Genomic DNA, 18,488 nt, shown 5'->3' on the forward strand with positions numbered 1-18,488 from the left:
TTGTGCAATCTCTCAAGTATTCCATTTATCGCTAAATTCATTGGAAGCAGCCACTTCAAACTTTAGAACACCATCAGTATTTGCTAACGAAATGGCCGGACAGCTATCAAGTAGGCATACTTTCAACTTACTTTAAAGTGTTTTCCCGATGCCTAAAGGCGAAACGACATAATCAAAGTATATGTAAAGCATGTTACTGGAGTTGAACACCGATCACAAGGCAGATGAAGTTTCAGTATTTACCAGTAATATTCCTCTTAGCAAATCCCCCTCAATACTCGAGTTAAGTTTTCAAATATGCACTGATATTCAAACAGCTTTACAAGAAAAACAAACACGGCTGTCGTTTTACTAAAGGGCCTGCAGCGATATTTGTGAACAGTCAACAAGTACCAAGAGAAAAGCGGTAGGATTTGGATAAACCGAAATTTGTCTAAGGAAAGTCTAAGGAGGAAATTGAAAATCGCCTTACATCAACACCGCAACACTTTGGTTTTCGATTCTCAATGCTGAGAATTTTGCGCATTCTATAAACAGACGTGCGCAATTGCGCGTGGACTTCTAATTAGGACTGCGCAAATATGTCTTAATATTAGCGTAAACAGCTTTTGGGAATCCCAAAGTTTTTTGCGAGTCGATGGTAAATGCTTGACAGGGTATTAAGTTGTAAATAGGGTTAGGAAATTGCATTGCGTTACTCGACAAATTTTAAGCACGACAGGGAGCATTTTCCGCTGTGGTTGCAGAGAGATGAATAGTCTTGCTTTTTATCACGTCTGACGGAGTCATGGCATTCGTTTCTCTTTCACGACGAGGATCGAGTGTCGAGGAGCAGACTCGATAACAGGAATGAACTATTTGCGAAACATCAAAATGTATTTCCCACGTTTGATTTGGAGCACACAACTTATTCCATTCCAAATTTGGAATGCTGGGTGGAGAATTGTTAGCGCTAACAATGAGAGATGTCTGATGAGTCTCTAAGTATCCCTTCGTTTACTTAAAAAGTTTATATAAACTTATCATGTTATTTATAAAAAACGCCAGAAATTTAATCCACACGTTGCTCCAAAGGAGCAGAGGATTCATAAATTCTACTTCGGGGCGAATTTGTTAAGGTTTTTGCAAAGCACGACGGTACAGACTGGTGAAGAATATTCTAGATTTCGAGCAAAAATGTTCGTCATTTCGCGCGAATCAATCCTCGGTCCTCCAAAAGAACACAACACTATGCTATCTAATCATTTAATTTAAAGAGGAAGTAAGCAATACGGGTATTGAAAGAAGACCATATTTGTTTTTCATTCACGCTTATTTATCAATATGTTGATTTCCCACAAGCGCCTGATGGAAGCAAGTTTCGTGACAGGGTAAAGTGAACAGCGACGGCGATAGCGAGCAATCCAGTTGACACGTGGAAAACAGTGTTAGAAGTTAGCATGATAAAAGACAACTGAACAAGGATTATTCTTTCCGGCTTAATTTTTTTCATGAGTGCAAGAAACATTATTTGGCTCGCAATCGACCATTAAGCTTCTTGAGCATGCGTTGACGTCAAATTCAAGCGACCATCTGTGGCACGAAAACACATTGGACACTAAACGAGATAAAAACGTGTTCTTTCACCCAGAACGCGTGCTTGCTTTGCGAAATCGAAATTTTCCGATAAACGTTTCGATATTTAACTCTACATCGATTACACCGCAGGTTACAGTCCTCCCACGAGACACTAGCGCCTTGGCAACAATTTACACAGTAATCAACCGAAAATTCACTTCTATAACAATATTATGCCCGTCTCCATCATATACAGACCAGTTTCCACCACGCTAATAAGCCCACTTGCCCACAGCCCTGCACACAGACCATGCAACTTCCAAGTTTAAACTACAGGAAAGCCAATAATCATTGACAAGGACCGACAAAAATAAATAAAACCTATTACTCAGAGCTGTTGACGTATCCCATTGTAGATAAAAATTTGGCCTAAGATCAATTAGCGTGAGGTTTGGGGGAAAATTGAGGCCGAAACCGTAGACCTAACGAGAGTTTTTGTCTGTCAAATGCTGTTGTAATACGCCATGCGCCTCATTCAGAAACATACACAGAGTTATTGTGACCGAATGGCCTCCCTCGTTCAACGCGAGTGTAATTATCATACACAATTGAATAGATTGTCGCTTACAACACGTGTCCGATGCCTCAATAAGCAGCCACAGTAAACAAGTCGGAGAATAATTCCCAAAGCGAGCTTTAAGCATTTGTAGGTCAAATACCTCGAACTCGAACTGATAGTTTTAAGCGCTGGGCGCCACACTACAGCTACTCAAGACAGCTGCATACACTTAGGTCATTTTCACGCTTTTGCTCTTTAATTGTTTCAGGCATCTCAAGACCGACTTGCGAGGGATATGATAGAGCATTACATGTTGGCTTTTTAACGGGTTTAAGACATGCATTTTGAGATTAATAGAAGGACTACACGCATATAACCACAAAACCACAGCATTAAGTTGAGTTGTTAGAGGGGAAAAAATCGCAAAGGGTAGAGCGTAGCTGAAGCAAGCGTGCATTTGTTACAGGAGTATTGTGTCGCTGAAATATTGTCACAGTCGAAGCAATGGGAAGACTGTTGGTAAAATTTGCATGCAAAATCATTAAATTTTCAAGAGAAAAACTTAGCTGTCTAAACGGCAGCCATCTGCACTAGGCAATAAACGCGAGTAAATACGGAACGGTCCGCATAAATGATGCTAGACTAACTCGCACAATATGCCTCAATAATATTTCACAAAGGATTTTAAAAATCCGCTAAGTACAATGTTAAACTGTAAATAGGCATTAAATGAAACGAATAAAATTACTTACCAACCACCAGAATTTGAAATGCATTGAGATAGGATTTTGAAAGCCAGGAATAGGACTGGTAGTATTTATTGTATCTGCGATAATAAATGAGTCTGCTCCGAGTACAGGGGTTGTGGAATTCCCCAGGGTACACAGCCCGTTTTCCTGAACTTTTTCTTGATAATGCTGAAGGCATATCCGAATGAAAGTGTCGCAATTGTCCGGTTGACATCGATTCGATCCGTGAATCATTGAACGTGATCCATCGCAACAGGAACCGCCAAACTTAACTCCATCGATATTTCGAATTTCTAGCAGACGGACTTGGAACTGGCCAAGGCCGGAGACGTTCTATACAATGGATTAAAAAATATAAGTTATGTTTCATCGTAAGCGCGCGACTCTGCACCGTAGATATATACATCGATAATATATGGACGGCCGTATGGCAGTCTCACTCGCTCCGTCACGAACCTGCAATAACAATATGCTGAAAATACAATAAATAGGTAGGCCGACTTGAAAGGCCATTGCAACCTTCAGGTCATATAGCTCTCCGTTCCAGTAGAATAACTCTCCTCAATAACAACATGTAAGTTTGTCAGAAGTACATGTAGCTCCGTACCCCACCGTATTCAGTACGCGTCGAACTATCAATTAAATCTATTTGCTGTAAGAGGGCCGGCCTTAAAACCCTTAAACGACATGCGTAATGACCAACGTGACGTATGGGGCCTCAAAAACTTCGAAATTCATATATACAACCAGAACTCGTAACAGCACGTTTAACCTGCGCAACCGAGACCGATAACAATTGGCAGTAGAAACATATTAATCTTTCCCTATCACGAGTGCACACGCATGTCAGATTTAAGAAACAAATATTAAATATTTTCAAGCGATTTAAAACCTTGTAATATTGTCATGGTAACAGCAGGTCCATGGATGATGGATGTACTGTTGAAATGATATGGCTTAACATGAGAATGGCTTCTGGATAAGATTATTATTGTGTTCTCGATGCTTGTTGGTTGGAAAAATTTGACCTGGACTATGAGTTTCGTGTAAACGCAAACAGTTTGTTTTGGGATAATTTTGGCGGGATTAAACGCATTGTGTTTAAAAAGCGCGCACGTGTCGCGCATTGATAAGCCGTGTGCCTGCCCGGTCGAGCGAAACGGAGACCTTGAGGATGAAACAGTTCCCCTAAGGAGCAATGTTTGTTGTGATTGAAAGCGTTCACAATGCAATCATTTCCGAATTCTGATCTAACTTTAATTGCCGATCCACCACGCGCCCGTTTAACGCAGAACTGCGCTGTGTATGAGGTCACAGTCGTCACCATCTAATCGTTTGAACAAATGTAACGAGTTCTTTTAGCCGTTTGATGCAAGAGATAGCTTGTGAATTGCTTCGTATAATTAAAAGTAATCAAAAATGCTTGTCAAACCCGGTGGGAGGCAGAAATGTTGCGAATATTGAAAGAAAAATATCACATACTAAGAAAATACAAACAATGGTATTGAGAGTAGATATTTCGATTTCAATTGAGACCTAAAAGTATATTTCCCTTTCTTCGTTTGAGAGCAAACACGAGGAGTAGTGGTCATCGAATTAAACAAGATAAACAAATCAAGATTAATTTATGCATGACAAGAACAAATAAGCCATCAAACTGAACGTAGTTTTATTTGTTTCTTTCTGCATTCATATCTAACTGGTACAAAGTTCACCGGCTTTAAAATCAACGCACGAGCTTCTGGCATATGACAGCGAGTGTCTTTTTCCTGTTAACAAAGTGCGCGGTCAGTTTAAGACCATTTTCATTTGAACAACAAAACACTCTTCGTGCTTTGTCTCTGAACGTGCGCAGGTGTTAATTTTAAAATTTCCATTTCGCGCCTTCAACTTGAGCAGATTTTTGGCAAGGCCCTTATCCATGAGATGCTTGGGTACCGCGTGGACAATTTCGTTGACACTGTTAACGATTTGCGCCGTTTCTAAGTGCGTTGAATCGAGAACAGCGCGCTTGTTTACGAAGAAATTGAAGGATGATGTATTCATGCAATTAAAACCCTTTATTGATTAAGGATCCATGGTTTTGAATAGGAAGTAGTATATATATATATCATCCGATCAAAATGCAGCTGCTCATTCAGACAAAGGTAAACAGACAGAATGCACTTGCTCAATGGTACATCATAGCGTAGAAATGCGAAAAAAATCACCTTATGCTAGATCGAGTACAGGCGAAATATATTCCCAGCAGACCAAACGAAGAAGTGTTTTTAAATTGCTAAGAATTTGAAACATGCACATTGTTTGACTGTTTATCGTCTAAGCCACCTAGGCGCCATATTTGTCAGCTGTAATTTAAACTATGAGCTTTCCTTGCAAGTCGAAATAGACTAGTGTTTGTTTTTGGGCAAAATCAGTTCCCTCGTGATTTTGAAGCTTGTGAAATTTTTCTCAATTTTCAATCGCCTGCAGACACAGGCTTTAAAAGACTGCGAAACTATAATTGAATTTTAAAATCCGTACAGCGTCGCCTCGTGTAAACTTGGCCTTTTTGCTTTTATTAAAATTGAATGAAAAAGATGACATATCAAATTATATCCAAATCTTAATCTATCTATTGTTTCAAAAGACAATCACGTCTACGGGAAACAGCCGTCTAGCTGCCAACTAATGCCTGGAGTCGTATTGTTTATAGTGTTCATTATCTAAAATGATTTCTGTACTTTTTCCAAATATGATCATTCATCACGGATCTTCATTAATATTGTTAAAAACTTGCAACTTTCTTAAGAACTTCCCACTTTTAAATAGCATATTACTGCATTTCAACAAAAGGAATAAGAATATTGTGAAGAGATGAGATCATGTACGTTAATAACGTTACTCAACCAGGTTTAAAGCAGCTTAAAGGATCCGTCATTTCTGGTAAAAAACTATGTTTTAATTAAAAAATTTTCGGAGAATGAAGAGAAGGAAAGACAGGTGGAAACAAGCATGGGATTAAGAGGGAAGAATTTATGAATGAATGAAAGGATATGTTAAGAGAATAAGAAAGAAGGTGACTGTGGAGAACGGGATGAATGACGAAGTCGGTGAAGAATAAAGAGAAAGGAAGGAATGAATGTAAAAAGTGGATGTCAAAGAAGATGAAAAGTGAAATAAATATTGAACAGAAGAAATAACAGAGCAGAAATAGTAGAAAAGATAACGATGAGCACTTTGTGCTGAAGTAAAACAGCGTGTTTCTCGTTCAGTTTCAAACGGGAAATATTTTCCGATAAAATAAAGCTTGGCAAACTAGTAAACTCAGCCGCTCTGAGGAAGAGAATCAGTCCTAGTGAAGGCCATCGGAGGTCTTCAAACATCGAACTGATGAAAGGTGGCTTTTAGTGAACAGGTCAAAGTCGAATATAAGATTGGAATGCACGATTGCAGCAAATTATAAAATCAACTATCTTGAGCATGTGAGTTGCTAACGCACACTAATATATGAGCACATGTCAAGAGCTTGTGGTCAACACTTGAGTTCATATCAGAATGAATCTTTGTAAGGTTTTCTAATATGTACATGCTTTTGCGAGAAGAAAATACAGTCTCGACGTTTATTAAACGTATGTATGGCTAGTTTAACTTCTAAACAAGTCTAGCTTTGAAATGACTGTGCCTTTACCGGGCAACTGAACAAGATTCATGTCTTTGATACGTTTAAAATTAACATAATTTTCACACTCTGATAATCTCAGGTGTTTGAACGCCATCTGTGGCGCGGGACATTGTGCTTATTATAGCGATACTCATCAGAGTGAGTATCAAGTTTAAGGATCTAACACATGCAACATGGGGCGTGTTGGATGATACTGCAAACAATCTTAAGACCATTATACCACAAGCATTTCTTTATATAGGTCAAAACAAGTCAAAAATAGACCGTTCTGGATTCTGACTGAGAAAGGGTAAGTGGTTTATATAACAAGTGGCAATATCGTGGCATCCAAGTGTGTATGAATGCATGCGACTCGTTCGTGTTCAAGCATGCAGGTACATCTTTGCAAGTACTAAAGTGCGCCTTTTAAACAAAGAACTAAACGAAGTTGAATTTGAATTGAATTGAATGAACATTTTGACAGAACTCAACCGTCGTATGTCCATTAATTCCACTGCACTAGATAAGCGAGTTGTTTATATATTTCTAATTTTATAGTGTTACGAATCTATCCAAATAAATAATCACGAACAAAAAAGTAAAAGCAACTAAATTGGAGTGATATCAGACTAAAATATGGGGAAGAAATTTTACTTTCTTAATTAACAGGTACTGTCTAATAAAGTCGACAGTTTACATCCGAAGGATATTCAAATTTCAAAACCCCAATGCCAAAGATAAACTAAATAAATAACTTCGCCCTGGGAAATATCATTAATTATAATCATTGTCAATGTTTGGCGAAAGGAAGTTACTTAAATTAAGATAGTTTGTTTTTGTAGTCTTTGTTGTGGTTTGATGATGATCATGATATACGAGCAAATTGTTATGAGCTGGAGGAAGTTCGCTTTTTAAACACAAAATTGTGGTGCAATGGACAATGTGGGGATGGGGGGAGTTAAAAAAATTAATCATGATGATCGCACATGAAGGAGCGAGCATCTGCTTAGCTAGACAAAAATACAAGTGGCGTCCAATATCTCGTGATGCGCGAGTAAACAGGTAATAAGCCGAGAAATCATCAGAAAAAATAATGAAATAAAATAAAAATAAACATGATCGTAACCAATTATATTATATTATCTTAGGAGGGATGGCTGGCTGCACTCTCTAAAAAATAGCTAGTGAAGAATATGTCCATAGACATGGTTATATCATTATATGACTATGAGGGTTATATGCATTACTATGAATATCGTGGCTCCAAATTCCCTAAACACTTCTCAGTCTTCAATTTGCCGTTCAATATTTGCCGGGTTTTAAAGCATTTCAATCTTGAGGTATACTAGTCACGATGGCTGATCGAGAACTGTTGCAGAACTGTCCCTCCTCAACATGATTGTGCCAAAATTTGATGATTATATTTGACAACTATGACAGCTGTATTTGTAAAGCTATTACGAACTCTGAACCTATAATACTTATCCTTTTAACGAAGACAAATTCCAAGAGATTTAAGAGGAAAAATACTTCAAGTCTCTGCTCACTAAATACTTAGACCTAAACCACTGAAGCCATAAAGCTGATCGTAATCGATACAGTGACCATGAATAGATGTAAGTATTCAAAACATGCTGCAAACTGCTTATTGTAAATGCTAATACCACCGTCTGCCCAGTCAATTACCCTTTCTTTGATGATGAATATGCTTAAATTTGCATTTTAAGTCTCATTGAATGCTGCCTAATTATGTGCCAAAGTTAATTTTAGCCGCGTATAGACTCTTTTCGTCATAACCATTCTTGACAATATTTAGACTAAGTTGTATTTTAATGCCATCGTGAACATAAGCTCCTCTCGCTGGATATATATGGCTTCGTCGCTCTTTCTATATATGATCCAAAAACATCAAGAAAGCCCCAGGTATTTTTATCTGCCACGTGCGACAAACAAAGCCGCTACGAAAACGTGTCCAACGGCGCGAAGTGAGACATAAACATTTGAGAATCATAAGTAAACAATAATCGCCTCTACAGAGTAACCATTTGTTTTGTAAATTACACGTGTTTTTAGCGTCCCTTCTACAATGTGTTCATTTTTTGGCGCGCACATGCACGCGTCATGAAAGATGTTTTGGCGCCATTTCTTCTTCATGATGGCGTGGGTTTCCAAACAACGGGTATAACATACTGGACGGGGGCTGTAGAGGATTGTGGGGGACATCTTTAGGATGTCTGAGTAACAGATGGCACAGTTATCAGAGGTTACAAATATATAGTGGATTCTCTAAACTTGCGCACGCCAAAGCTCTTCGCTGGCCTAAGAACCGATTCAACGGAAAGCGGTTCAACACAGCCTCCGACAACTGTTCACACACACGAGAATCCTGTTAAAGGTAAACGCCCCCAAGGTCGCCAGTTCACTGTATCGTGCATATCATGCTTTGTATAATGTAATCAGTATCTGCAGGATCTTAGATAATCTTCCTCTTTTAAACGAGTACATATCTATAACGCTCTTGCTCTTAAGCATTCAGTTCTAAGAACGACTAGACATTATAAAACGCACGAAGGGGTAGAACTAGTAATAATTCACTAGGCGTTGCTCGTATGCCCCACACTGAGTACTATGATATATCATGCCAAAGTGACAATAGTTGACAACAGGATTATGCATTATATCGTACAAAGAAACACTGTAATTTCAATCAACTAATTGAGATCTATTATCTCTTGAGAAGTGTACAAGATAAAGACGAACACAAGGGCTGCTTGGCAGTATTTCGGGCACATGGTTTTACCAGCACGTGGGGACGATTACGCGCGCTTATTTTTAATTGCGTGTTGGGCATTCGGGCTTTGACTAGTTGTCATGAAATTGCCGCCAATGTTTAAATATAACCCAGCAAACAATATGAAATAAACTGACACGCACTTACACCAGTACACGGTGATATACTCTTTTAAAGTTAACTTGATTTTTGAGAACTATTTAGGTTTTAACTCCGGATTATTCCTAAAGGCGGGCTCAAACCTAAACCGATTTTACTGGAAGTAGTTACCATTCGTCAGAAATCGACTGCGGGCCCAGCGACTGGAATATTTCACTATAGTTCTGACAGTTTGTGGAGGCAAAATTGAAATCAGGAAATGAAATCATTACAGGAGTCAAAGTCTATAGATTCACGTAATTGAAGTGAAATCATATCAATCAGATAAAACGGTTTCAGATCAATAGGAGTTTCAAAGATCAGGGAATGGCTCTGAAACGAAATTGCAACATAAAAGGCAACGATCAATCATGTTCCTCCAGATGTTGGTCTCTGTAGCATTCCACTGTTTATATACTCGTCTTTCACCGCTTCAGTTTGATTCATGCTATATTGGTTGTCAGTCTTCAAACATGTCAGGAACAGATTGAGTTTGAATCCTGAATGTCGTAATTTGAGAGAGAAGTTTCGAACAAGGATAACTAGCGCGCAAAATAATGTTAGTTTCCTTCAAAGTTTAGCCACAATTAAAATCGTATCCTCGCCTCCCACACACGACAATGATCGATTAAAATGGGATGATGCATTGAGGTAGATAAAACTTGCGATAATTACTGGATTGAAGCGACAGCTTCCGATTCAAACATAACGACATAAAGCGAATGAAACGCGACCGCTTATAGCGACGCTTTTTAAATCACAATCAATCGTTTCGAAGGCAATCATTTCGTTTTTGCGCGTTTTCACACAGTCACCGAAATACCGCGATACATAATTATGGGTCAGAGGTCAGGTATGCGGGCGTGCTTAACGACCGACGATGGCATTGTCTGACCTCTAGTATGGGAAACTAACCTTGCTGTCTTTAGCTGTCTTTGTTTGTTTAGCTGAGATATTTCTTGAAAGCACTCCTACAGTGTGAGAAAAAAATACGGTGACACGATTGCGGCGTAATGCGCCAGGCTTTTTGCCAGACCAGGTTACATTTTAACGCGTAATACACAACAGTTAAAAGGATTAGTCTTGACGAATAATTTGATTTAAGATATTAATTTAATAAACGTAAAATTTGCAAACGAATGCCTGCTTCCTGCGCGCATGAAGAGGCATTTCGAGTGCTGAAAGTAACTGAAAATAGCTGTGAGAACTGCATGTGGTTAATTCATTGCACAGCGTCGAGCCCTGCTATATTTGAACACGAGAGACATTCTCGTTCATTCTCTTCCGCTTGTGAAACCAAACTCAGGAGGTGTCATTTTATATGCTTGGGAAAATTGTTAAAGTGTTAAGAAAATGGATATTACAATATTCCAAATATCCGCTTTCCTTTTTTTGAATATTTCCTTTCTGTAATCGCGGTTTAACGGAGCACAATTTTGTTTCCTGTTTTCCCGAATAGCTAGCCATAACAACGGGGTAAAAGTCTGTTCACACGATCCAATTTTGTTGGATCTGGTATTCCAATTCACTTCTGATGAATGTTTTATAGTGTGTTGACCTGCAATGTACATGGGCGGCAAATCAACTAAAACTAACGCAGTATTGCTTTATCAATAACAGACTACATTCCATACGTCAGAAGTGAGTTGGATCGTGTAATAAAAACTAATACCAACCCACAATTTCAAAAACTGCAGTGTTATTGCCAAGTATAATCTGGAGATTAGCATCTTGAAACCCAAACTATGGACAAAAACGAGCCAAAAAGCTTATTTTGATTTCATGAAGTCGAAATCATTATCATTAAATACCAGACAAACGATAATCTCAGTCTGTCTGATGATTATTTTTCAATAAATTCAAAATATCACAAACTTATTCTTGTCTTGTTTCAATCCATATTTTAGGTTTCAAGATGTTAATCTTCGCCTTCGGATTATGTTTTATATCACAGCAGTTGAGTTAACTCAGTTAAGTCGTGTTTCTATTATATTCGCTGACCGTTTGATCACTTCAATTGCTTGTGTCTGAACTGCCTAAGAAAGATATCTTAAACGTGGTGATCCAGTGTAGGTAGTATTCTACAATAAACTGTCGTGGTTTGTATCTGAACTACCTGAGTAGCCGTCGTTGTCAGTTACACTCCGACATTTGAGTGGTGATCATCGTGTGTTTGTATAATGTCCATATTTATCTTGTCTTTATTAACAGGCTAAACCGACACCCAACGGTTACAAATTGTTTATGTTTGCTTTCTTAAGTACCAACATTACCGGATATTACTGATATTATTATCTTCTTCAGGTCCTAAACTTTCTACGAACTCATAAAAAGGCGACATATTTGGCATTGGTATATTTCAGCAAAAAAGCTGTAAGCATCGAAAAAAGATGTTCGTCAAAATGGCTCAACGCGATTTCACCAGAGCACGAGCTGACCGCCATTAATACACTAAGTCCTGGGAGGGAATTTACCAAACTGAGACGAAAAACGTTTCTGAGGTTAAAGGTGAAACCGTATCGTGTTTTACGTCTGATAATAAACACTTTTTGAAAGATGTTTGACAGATGAAAAGATTCTTATCAACAAGATATGGTGTATCCTTATGGGTGGTTCGTATTCAGATATTTTAACTGTTGACAAACATACAGTGGGTGTATTTCTCCAGGTCGCTTGCATTTCCCGTGGACAGTTTGGAGCCTCGCTGGATGGGAAATATACCAACGAAGCAATAATTCTTAATAACTTTATGTATACGCTTATAATAAAGAAGATGATCCTGACGGACATATCTAATATATCAATAAGAGATGATCCTTACTGGACCTTTAGGATGAACAGTTTAGAACTGATAGAGTTATCCAGTGTAAATAAAGTTAGTTTAGTTTAAGTTTCCTCCTGTAGTAACACTGGATCAATAAGAGATGATCCTTACTGGACCTTTAGGAAGAACAGTTTAGAACTGATAGAGCTATCCAGTAAAAATAAAGTTAGTTTAGTTTAGGTTTCCTCCTGTAGTAACACTGGATCAATAAGAGATGATCCTTACTGGACCTCTAGGAAGAACAGTTTAGAACTGATAGAGTTATCCAGTATAAATAAAGTTAGTTTAGTTTAGGTTTCCTCCTGTAGTAACACTGGATCAATAAGAGATGATCCTTACTGGACCTCTAGGAAGAACATTTCAGAACTAATAAAGCTATACATGCACTAGTATAAGATCAACACAAGCCGCTAAAGAATAGGAAATTATTAAATTAAGGTCTTACAAGACAATTACGCAAAAGACAATTGTCAATTTTAAATTAAATTTTCGAGTCATGTCACGTCATCGTCACATGAAGATAATTTTAGAAGTTCGTGTCGTCGGTGAGATCGTAAATGCGAAGTTAATTTTAGTCGTAAAACAATGCATTATTAATAGGACTGTGGAGAGAGGTTTAATGGGTCTATTGCTGTTTATATTGTTTCTCAGCTTTGTCAGTTTAGAGCCGTGCTAGAGGTCCAGTTTAATATTTGACTCCTCTCCATCGGTCTAAGGTTCCATTATAATCAAAATTACACCATATTTGTGAATCTATACAGCTCTACCTGTTCTCGACTCGTTTCTCAAGACATACATCTCTTAAGATAAATATAAAGACCCACTTAGAGAGCGTCTCGTAGTTTCGAGAAAATTAAAATTAAATATGCTTTGTTGGCAATATAATTGTGTGAATACTAATTTTTATGATCCCAGTTATTTTCACATACGAATTCAAAATAAAACAGCTTTTCAAACGTAAACGAGTAGAAATTATAGCCATTAAACAACGGTCGTCACGTCTGTTTGGTAAAATTCAATTTATCGCAGCCGTCTTTCAACATCTTAATTTTAGCAACGACCAAGATCTTTATAAATATCGTGATATGGCTCAACTTGGCCTTGGTCAATAATGACGCCACAAGTAAAGGCAGACTATATTAATAATAAGTTATCACGCCAATAATAGCTAGACGCCTTTTAATGGATTTTTGTGCGTCATTCATCCAAAACAAAACCCCGACAATTTTATTACAGCATTTTTAGTATATATATGCTGCAAATCGATTTGCTGATTTGCTTAAATAATTACGACATGGCTTTGAAAATTTTCTCAAAAATGATTTTATATTGCAGTAGTTGGATGATGCTACGATGAAAAGAAACTAACCCCATGGATGGAAAAAGATTAAGAAAAATTATAATTTCTTCTCAAAAGCAGTTATTTTTCTCCTTAAAATTACTTCGGAGAACAACGTTGTTGTATCGCCTGTATGATCAAGTCAATTTTATAAAATGTGACATGTAAAGTGCACTTAGTGATAAGATATTATATAACACAACAACTGAATCACTGAATAGATGTAACGGATATTCAATACTGGTTTTAGTGCTTAGCATTCTGCAATCTACAGTAAGCTGTCGTGGTTTGTGTCTGAACTACCTGACTCCTGGTCAAGATACCTCAAACGTGGTGGTCTAGTGTAGGTAGTATTCTACAATAAACTGTCGTGGTTTGTGTCTGAACTACCTGGGAAAGATATCTCAAACGTGGTGGTCTAGTGTAGGCAGTATTCTACAATAAACTGTCGTGGTTTGTGTCTAAACTACCTGAGAAAGATATCTAAAACGTGGTGGTCTAGTTTAGGTAGTATTCTACAATAAGCTGTTGTGGTTTAATTGTGTCTGAACTACCTGAGAAAGATATCTCAAACGTGGTGGTCCAGTGTAGGTAGTATTCTACAATAAACTGTCGTGGTTTGTGTCTGAACTACCTGAGAAAGATCTCTGAAACGTGGTGGTTCAGTGTAGGTAGTATTCTACAATAAACTGGCGTGGTTTGTGTCTGAACTACCTGAAGAAGATATCTCAAATGTGGTGGTCTAGTGTAGGTAGCATTCTACAATAAGCTGTCGTGGTTTGTGTCTGAACTACCTGAGAAAGATATCTCAAACGTGGTGGTCTAGTGTAGGTAGTATTCTACAATAAACTGTCGTGGTTTGTGTCTGAAATAATATATTTTTAACGTGGTCTATTGTAGATAGTATTCTCGTGGTTTGTGTTTGAACTACCAAAGTCTACCATGCAGTATACAAAGATAAAATATAACTGACTGACCACAGTGTACATTGTTACTGAGCGCATTGAAACTGTACTCATTTAAAATGTAATTAAAATATTCTTTCAAGACCGCTGGAAGCGAATTGCTAGGCAGGTATAAGTACCCACATTTATGAAATAGCGTTAAAAAGAAATTATCTGATTTATCTCTGTTGTTTTAGAAGGGATATAACTAAAGTAATTCTATCCTATAGTATATACCAACACTGAGTCCTGATGCCTGGGATTATCCGGCTGAACATTGTCTACACTGGAGTTCTATGCTCGAGGCTATAAACAACATATCAGAATACTGGCTTCACCCTTTCATGCACGATTTTAATAAGAATCCTTGTGTTTACCAAATCAGATATATTGACTGGCCGGTGTGAAGTGAAAACCGCGTGTGGCTGGGTTACCGCGCTTTCCCCTCGTGAGATACCCAGGGCGACACGATAACCCGATCAATGCTTGTATTGACAATGTAAACATTGATGGTTTTTGAAATGATTGTCTGATACGGTCGGCTCGTAATTGTAGTACAAACAAGAAAACTGTTCGCACATTAGTAGGTAAATAACAACAGGATCTCGCGAAGCGTATCCTATCGGTTTTAACCACGGCTTTGAAACACACCAGACATATTCTCCGCCGCTTGACAAAAGGAAATCACTGCTTTACTCGAGGGGTATTAATCCCGAGTTTCGTCGCACTGCCGTTCTGTGGCTTTCTCGGTTTGAAAAACCGACTATTTTATGCAAGTCTCTTTTGTCTTGCGGTGGCGTCTATTAGCGAGGAATGCATGGTAGATACTAATTTAGTTACAATGTGAATGCTAAAGATTCACTCAAGTTCCCATAGAACTTCGAAACAGTAAACACTGGCTCGTATGCAAGTGCATTGGTATTTAAAAGCTTGGTTGAAGAAGCAAAATACAGTCGCTTGAAGCCTTGAAAGTTCTTATCTCATTTTCAGGATGTTAAAACCTTCAATCACGCTTGCATGTAAATATGCTTGTTTCACACACACACACATGCATCGGGCACTTCGTCGTAAAAATTTAACACATCTTACCGCAAGAGATGGAGCAGACCAGAGTCCAAAGCATCAACAAGATACAGTTTCCATTCCTCATCTTCTATTTTTTGTATGATACCCTGTGAAAAACATAGCACACACGTCGTGAGACTCGCTCGTAAGTTCACATTGTCCCGATCAGTAGGCGGGGAATTCAGAATGGAAGAATGAAGTTCAGAACATCTGCTGTTTGCTAATCCTGCTGGGAGATTGCGATAAGAATCGACAGGAAAACGATGCATTGAGATAAGCTTATTTATAAAATGCCTTATCCGCCAGACGAGATGGGAAAAGCTCCCGCCTGCAAGTTTCAGGCCGTGGTAAAAACGCACGGACGAGCGCAGCTAATCGTTGTTTTGACTCCTCGCGGAGCGCGTTTACGAAACCAGCTTCTTTCCCATCTCATTGTTTGAAGCATTTTCGATATTGGAATGGTCGGTGGAAGATTAAAGATTTGCTAATTGATCAGTAGCATAAATACCTGTCTTTTCAGACGTGCTTTAAACTCGAAAGAAACGCTCGTGAAGCACAACAAATGACTCAGCTGGCTACATAATTCCAGACTCTATGTGTTCAGACTCAATTTGTATCCTTTGTTCACACAAAAAAAACAGGTGGACAGCTCTGAAGGTGTAACGAACAGGACTGATATGCAACTGACTGTCGCCTGTGAGGTAAGATTGCTCACTTCACAATGCTTGCTAGCGTGACGGTGTTTAAAAATAACTGGTGGCTGATTTTTCTTCTAGTTCACAAGGGAATTTAAACTCCGTGTTTTGACTACGACGCCTCCGTACCAAACACGCGGGCGTTATTTTAGAACATCACAAAACAGACACATTGAATCAATTCCAAATTTGATAACCTTTCAATAAATGTTGTGACATTTTTATTACGTATATATTTAACGGGACGCTCGCCAAACATGCCAATGTTTACTTCTGGGTTTCTCATGGTCTAGTATGGTAAGCTGGAACATCCGCCAAAAGTGTATTACTGTGTCTCGCCGGCCAAGCAAGGCTATTCAGTCGAGGACGTAAATTTTTTAATCAAATGGCTAGAACATCAGAGGCGGTGAGGATTAAGGCTGATGAAACACACACAAGATATGATACGGTGCACTAGTGTTCGACCACCTGATTCAGCAGATATTCTGGTAACCTGGCATGGCACCTGACGTGGATTGATACAAACAGAAAAGATCTCTGGTATCCGAGATCGCTGATCGCTGCAGAGAACTACTTCTAGTAAATTTTGGTTGTTAAAGAGTTAGAGAATTTTAGTACGTGCGTATATAATATGTTTTGGTTGAGCTGAACGGTTGAACATCCAATAAACACGGTAGTTGGTCTAGTTGAAGTAGTAAGCAAATCCGATTTGGTCATACTATAGCTACATGTACTGCAATAGTCAAACCACAGAGGCCAATCGAAGATTATATCCATTGGAAGATTGAAAACCTTTGATCCATGCTGGTTAGTTTAACTGCCTATTCTCGGAGTAATTTATGAGAGACTTCGTTAATACGTTATGATGAGCCTTTCTGATAACCAAGTAGGGCAAACGGAACGGGTAAAATCTGCAAGTTTGAAGACCTTTTATGATAGTATGGCATGCAAACCATGTAACACAGATGACTGCGAGGTTCATTGTTTCAAGAACCTGCGGGGATTCTTAGAAGACAAAAATACCATGACGTGTCACGAATCCTTGCAAAATCTCGTTTTCTTTCAATTCAATTCATCTACTTATTCGCTTGTTTATTTTTCCCGACTTTTCGACAATGGTTATTGCCGTCAGATGTATCCCGCGACAGGTGTGGTCATCTCTTGAAGTGTTTCTCAAATGTTTAATAATATATTGTCTCAAGATAAGATTGTTTCTGACCTAATTATCCTGTTGTCAGTCAATAGAAATTAATTTTCAAATCCCACGCCAGTTTAGGTATTAAACACAGCCATGAAGTGGCATTTTTCCAGCGGAAGATATGCTAATCACAGAGATCGTAAAGAGATATGTCGCTGCGCATGCGTAAGAATACTTTCATGTTTTCCTTTAGAAATATTATTGCCTAACAAGTCTTTGTTTGGTTCAAATAACGTAAGATTTGCTTGCTATTCTCTTCCTATTGATTTAACTCGCTATATAACTCGCCATCGTACTTCCGTAAATCAGCGATAATCTGGTCTGCGCTTAGGAGGGAACACAGCTATAATGTCAATATTTAACCTGAGTTCTAGTTTATTAGACGGAAGATGTTTATAACTGTCCTTACGATTTGCAAACCTGAAGCACTTTCCAAACACGCGCAAATGAAGTGTAATCAGACAAGTGATGCAGTCGTATAATCCTATTGCTTGTCAAAGATAACAAAATATATTAAGGAAATATTGCCTTGAGAATTTCGTGTAATATTTAACCGTATTTCCTTACCCAAACCAGCTGTAGAATACAATAGTTCTAGTCCAGATTATGAGACTTACACTCAAGTTCCTTTCACGGCGGAAAAAGCGATGAAATATCGTTTATAATTTTAATCAAAAGATTTATTGCCTATGTCTTACCTAGGATGGTTGCTTTCAACAAACCCTTATATTCTATCCATTTGTTTGCTGCATTTCATTGTTATAATCGACCAATCACACAATCTCGATTGTAAAGATGCGGTCTAGGTATCTATGGTTATCACGAAATATCGTTCTCCGGCTTACCTTTGCAAGACTTGGGGTGATTCCTCTTCTTTCCTGAATGGTTATATCTTTCCACACGTACACTAGCTATATGGTCAAATTACAGAACAATATACGTGGGTTGCTTTCATCGTGATTTTTTATATCTAGTGTCTGGTAGTC

The 18,488-nt window shown here is 38.3% G+C and overlaps 1 protein-coding gene and 1 long non-coding RNA gene across 5 annotated transcripts in view; one reads left to right on the forward strand and one right to left on the reverse strand.

Annotated features, from left to right (window-relative positions):
* Nucleotides 1–18,368, reverse strand: part of LOC114519926 (protein jagged-1-like) — a 30,726-nt gene extending 12,358 nt beyond the window's left edge. Inside the window, exons 1-4 of one of the 2 annotated variants that reach the window (XM_028540105.1) lie at nt 18,348–18,368; nt 15,634–15,716; nt 10,353–10,408; nt 2,869–3,198 (exon numbers count right to left, since the gene is read on the reverse strand). In XM_028540105.1, coding sequence (XP_028395906.1) covers nt 2,869–3,198; nt 10,353–10,408; nt 15,634–15,694 — 447 coding nt within the window. In that variant the 5' untranslated portion in view covers nt 15,695–15,716; nt 18,348–18,368. Of the gene's footprint in view, nt 1–2,868; nt 3,199–3,321; nt 3,502–10,352; nt 10,409–15,633; nt 15,717–18,347 lie in introns of those variants that run through there. The other variant, XM_028540106.1, reaches the window with a different exon arrangement.
* LOC114519929 lies at nt 6,680–12,284 on the forward strand. 3 transcript variants are annotated; one of them, XR_003686646.1, is made up of 4 exons: nt 6,680–6,818; nt 7,067–7,177; nt 7,351–7,570; nt 11,742–12,284. It is a non-coding gene; the product is annotated as an uncharacterized LOC114519929 (long non-coding RNA). The 3 variants fall into 3 exon arrangements; XR_003686647.1 differs by lacking the exon at nt 11,742–12,284 and having other exon boundaries at nt 7,338–8,285; XR_003686645.1 differs by lacking the exon at nt 11,742–12,284 and having other exon boundaries at nt 7,351–8,285.
* Nucleotides 18,369–18,488: the final 120 nt, after the last annotated feature.

Source organism: Dendronephthya gigantea, unplaced genomic scaffold (genome assembly GCF_004324835.1).
Source record: "Dendronephthya gigantea isolate DGI-Jeju-01 unplaced genomic scaffold, DenGig_1.0 000015F, whole genome shotgun sequence".
In the NCBI taxonomy this organism is placed as follows: domain Eukaryota; kingdom Metazoa; phylum Cnidaria; class Anthozoa; order Malacalcyonacea; family Nephtheidae; genus Dendronephthya; species Dendronephthya gigantea.